General features: G+C 33.3%; 1 protein-coding gene across 1 annotated transcript in view; it reads left to right on the top strand.

Annotated features, from left to right (window-relative positions):
- LOC137622373 (uncharacterized) overlaps positions 1-2,840 on the top strand; it is a 26,430-nt gene extending 23,590 nt beyond the window's left edge. Inside the window, exon 2 of the mRNA XM_068352971.1 lies at positions 887-2,840. Within this exon, the coding sequence (XP_068209072.1) occupies positions 887-2,127 (1,241 nt within the window). The 3' untranslated portion in view covers positions 2,128-2,840. The remainder of the gene's footprint in view (positions 1-886) is intronic.
- Positions 2,841-5,339: the final 2,499 nt, after the last annotated feature.

The raw sequence follows: 5,339 nt of genomic DNA, 5'->3' as shown, positions 1-5,339 counted from the left end.
AGTCATGTAGGCCTGGGTCTTCCAATTCTTCTAGTGCTTTATGTAGCCCAGCTGGACGTTAGGTGAACTAATCTCTCTTGGGGAGTGCGAAAAGCTTGTCCAAACCATCTCCGTCTAAGTGAGCTTTTTCAATGTAATCATATGGGGTCAATATGGGGTCAGGGTATATTGACCGAAATAACTTCTAAAGCCAAGTTAAAGGATTTTAGTTTAGGTAACTAGACATGCCTGAAGTTGAGAATTTACAAGAAAATAATATTGCCTATTATTTTATCACTTAATTTCTCTAAGATAAATTACAAAATGTATTATTTCAAATCATACGGTTGTTCATAGGAATTCCGATACACCCTCTCACACCCATACTGTGCTGCGAGTAACCAAACAGATGTCGTTGGGTGGATACAGCTTACACACAGGAACTCACCGTGCAGTTATGGTGTGACAGGGTGCACTTTCTCAGAGCAAGGTGTACTAGAAATTCCTGCGTCCAATCGTACAATGTGCTTTGAAGATCATATTTTTTTCACATTATTTAGAGGGGCCTACTTTATATGATTGAATGAAAATATTGTATTCTTAAATAAAGTATAAAAAATTTATTTTGTAGCTTACATTGGACTGAAATATTTATATCAGTTTTTATAACTATTGCTCTTAGTAAGTTATTGTCATGACCATTTTTTTTTTCTTTTTTGCCATCAGCACAGATCATGTCAAGGGGCCTACTTTTTTATACGATTGGGTGAAAATATTGGATTCTAGTAAATAGAGTGAAGAAAAAATGATTCTGTAGCTTACATTGGTCTGAAATATTCATATTAATCTTTATAACTATTGCCCTCTGCAAGTTAATTGTCATAACCAATATTTTTCTTTCCTTCAGGAGTGGCAACGACTCCAACAGAAACTCAAACAATGGCCATGGCAGGTGTTCGTGGCCTGAGGCAGTTTGGGACGGCATCATGGATGACAGTAGCGCAACCACATCTCAGCACATCGATGGACAATTCAGAGTCATCGCCATCTCATAATTTACCAACGCCAGTTGAGTTTGTGGATGCAAAAATGGATAGAAGCAATACATCGGTTGACTTTACCCTTCATTCGCCGCCTTCCGCTCAAGTAGGTCGGGGTCCGCGACCACCACTACATACTCTGAGGAACTACGGGTCCGAAAACATGCAAGATTACTACCAAAGTGGGAATTTAGCACCTCAAGCAACTTGTCAGCCTGTCATTCTTGAAGAAAAGAAGTCGTTCAGGAATGTCTGGTCAACGACCAGGGTATATCCCACCAACAGAGTTGCTGAAATGCCTGTCTGTCACTCGTGCCTGGAAGCATTATCATTACCTGATGTAAACAACACCAGCTATGTGTGGGAGGACAATCAAAGCCATGGGGTTCCAGTGCAACAACAGGCACCTTTTGATAAAACAGCCTCTTTTAGGGAACGTAGAACTATGAATTCTGGCTTTGAAGGGACAGAGGAAAATTCTTCACCCATCATGCATGGAAGTTATTCCCACTATATTAGGAGACCTAGAAGAAATGGAGCTGACAAGTCCATCTACAGAAGCCTGGAGAGAGGAACCAGGAGAAGAGCCGTTGATTACCGAAGCCGCATGGCTTCTCAAGACAAGTACTTCTATGAATTGCCCATGCAAAACAAGGAACATATTGCAGTGAATAAAGCCACTCATGGTGGGAATGTTTTAAATAAATTGTCTCATACAAAGAAAACTAGTGAAATCCTTGTTAAGCAGAAGGATGGTACAATACGAAGTGAGAGTGAAGTGTTTGGTCAGGGAATTTTTTCAGAGCATAATTCCATGTTGATTAAAAGAAATGAATCTGAAGGATCAGCTTCAAGTGAGATTAGAAAGGCTCCTGCTAGGGAAAGCTCCACTGAGCTCAGAGAAAAGAGTACTATGAATGAAAATGAAGTATCCCAAAGGGATCAGGAGTGTCAATACCAGAGTAGTGGCAGGAGGTGTTCCCCGTCGAAGTCAACCACTCCCGTTGAGGATGATGGCGATCATTGTGACATAGACATAGAAGAACAAGCGTCACAGATCATTGATATGGTGGAATTGCATGCTCAGAGTAATTGCAAAACATCGTGAATAAGAAAATCGGGACAAATCAGTTACAAACTGAAAAGGTATTTCAATCTGAAGAATATTTTGTAATTACCATAAGAGTCATATTATTGTCGTCTCTTAGGCTCGCTTCACACGATTGGATTGATACCGCGAGGTTGTGTCCACATGGGTTATAAATCAATGAAGATCTATGTGGTAGTGATTTACCAGCCGCATGCACTGCTAACCCGCGTGGTTCCAGTGGTCAGCTTTTAGAAACTACGAGCTGCTCGGGTAAAATCCTCTCATGTGGAGACATGCGTTCTAACTAGCGGAAATATTTCCGCACAGATAAAATCCGCTCGTGTGAAGGGAGCCATAGGATGGTCATTTACCCCACTCGAATTTTTGTCTTACAAGATTATTTATTATTAAAAGCCACGTTTGATACGATAACCATGGAATTATTATGGTGTTTTACAATCTAGAATATATTGATAAAAATATTACAGTATGTCTTGAAAGCTATTACTGGTCAATTTTGATCCCAGGCAGAAAACGTGGGTCTTGAAAAGAATAATATTAACAAATATTAAGAGAAACTACGAAAAGACCTGAATTAATCTTATCTCTGTGCAAATAGTTTGTTGTATGAAATGTCACTTTCAGGTTGCAATCTGTGGGTTTATTGAAACTGTGTGCAATAAAAAGTCGTTTCTTGAAATTAAAAAGTTTAAACGTTATGGTAGGTTATCACTTATTGAAATAAGCCGTTTTAACTTTATTTTAATATTGGTTTATTAATATTGTGATATTGCTCTACATTTCTTGAAACTGAACAGTTTATCGGACGAGATGGATAATTCGTTTATTGAAAATGAACAGTTTAGAATTTTATGATGTAGATATTATTATTATTATTATTATTATTATTATTATTATTATTATTATTATTATTATGATCTAAGCTACAATTCTAGTTAGAAAAGCAGGTTGGTTATAAGCCCAAGGGCTTATAGTAAAAGTGAACTGAATATAATGTAAGTGTTTAAAAAAAGGACTACTTGAAGATAGAATTATCATATTGGCATTATATTAATGTGAAAAAAAGTTGTGTGTATCAGTGTTCTTATTCCAATTATTTTCCAAAAATATTTCCTCTGATTTTTTTTTATTTGTGATCTATATTATAAACGTCTTGGTATATTGTCTTGGTGTGATGAAATGAATATGAATGTCATAATGATTATACAATAAATAAGCCTATGGCATTATGATTATACAATGAATGAGCCTTTGTCATCATCTTTGTCAAATATAATTTTACAAATTATGGTGATATTTCTTAAACCTTTTTGAGAATTTTAGCTTATTTATTGCAGTTAATGTGTTAAATCCCACATAAACCTAAAATGAATATATATATATATATATATATATATATATATATATATATATATATATATATATATTTATGTATATATATTTATGTATATATATATATATATATATATATATATTCATATGTATATATGTATATATATATATATAAATGTATATATAATATATATATAATATATATAAATATATATATATATGTATATATATAAATATTTATATATATATATATATATATATATATATATATATATACACATGCATACATACATACATACAAGCATACATACATACATATATATATACTATTGTACACAACCCGTCACAAATGACAGCTAAATGTTTAGATAGGATATATATATATATATATATATATATATATATATATATATATATATATATATATATATATATATATATATATTCATATGTATATATATAAATGTATATAATATATATATATATATATATATATATATATATATATATATATATATATATAAATATACATATATATATATATATATATATATATATATATATATATATATATATATATATATATATATATGGTGACCGGTAAGTTGATTCCCTGTTTTTTATTCCGGTTATTTGATTCCCGGTATTTTGATTCCCGATAAGTTGATTCCCAGTATTGTTGATTCCCTGAAATTTTATTCCCAACTGACCATACTTATTCGGGTAAATAAGCCAAGAGGCCATTTATTTACTAAATAAGGTAGTTCTTTAATTAAGCAAATAGACTAATTATTTACAAAAACAAACTTCCCAATAAAGAAACGCTTTATTAACTAAGTTTTTTATTTTTTTATTTAGAATAAAGTCAGTCTTTAACCATGCCTCATACCAATCTAAGTACCCGTGAAAGACAAAAACTCATAGACGATTTAAATTACACATACGAGAAGCATAGAACAAATGCTGATACAGTAGATCAAAAATTCATTGGAGGTGTGATGTGAAGAGCTGTAAAGCACGCTTGCAAACTGCAACAGAAGAAAATGATTACAAGGTGTTGAATCATCTTGGTGAACATCATCACAGTTCATTTGAAACAAAGCCAAAAGTATGTGAGGCCTTAACTAGTTTGAAGGCTGGCGCACTCTCAAGCCAAGAAACATCACGGTCATTTATTGCGTCAAGTAGTGCATCATTAAGTGAAAATGAAAGAGCTCAACTTCCTGTACGTAAGACTGGATTTATAATTCCAAACGAGTTCAGGGTATTGGACAGCGAAGTTTTCCTACAATTTGATAGCGTCGAAGCAGGTGAAAGTAGGTTACTAATTTTTGCAACAAATCAGGGACTTAATGATTTGATGCATGCAACACTTTTAGCTGGGGATGGAACGTTTAAGTGTATGCCGAAAACATATTTCCAGTTATTTACTTTACATATTAAGATTCATAACTTCAGTGTACCAAGGTTATTTGCCCTCCTTCCAGACAAGAAAGAAGAAACATATAACAGGCTTTTTGCAACAAATTTGGAATTATGCCCAAATTTAAAACCCCAGGCATAAATTATGGACTTTGGAAAAGCGCATATGAACTGTATACGTAATCATTTCCCAAATGTTTCTATTTCATCACGCCTATTCCATTTATCGCAAAGTATTTATCGCAAGGTTATAGATTTGGGCTTTAAAGAAAGATATCACAGAGATGCTGAATTCAGTGGGAAAGTTAGGTGTTTTTGTGCTCTGTCACTACTTCGCACCAATAATAATTTATAAGGTTACCACTGTGCTCTATAGAGTGTTGTTTCAGGTGGTCATCCTAATATTTGGAAGTTAATTTTAGCATTGAAAAAAGGAGAGAGCCTTGCCCATTTGA

This window comes from Palaemon carinicauda, chromosome 29 (genome assembly GCF_036898095.1).
Source record: "Palaemon carinicauda isolate YSFRI2023 chromosome 29, ASM3689809v2, whole genome shotgun sequence".
In the NCBI taxonomy this organism is placed as follows: Eukaryota; Metazoa; Arthropoda; class Malacostraca; order Decapoda; family Palaemonidae; genus Palaemon; species Palaemon carinicauda.
This window is presented reverse-complemented; position numbering and strand designations above follow the sequence as displayed.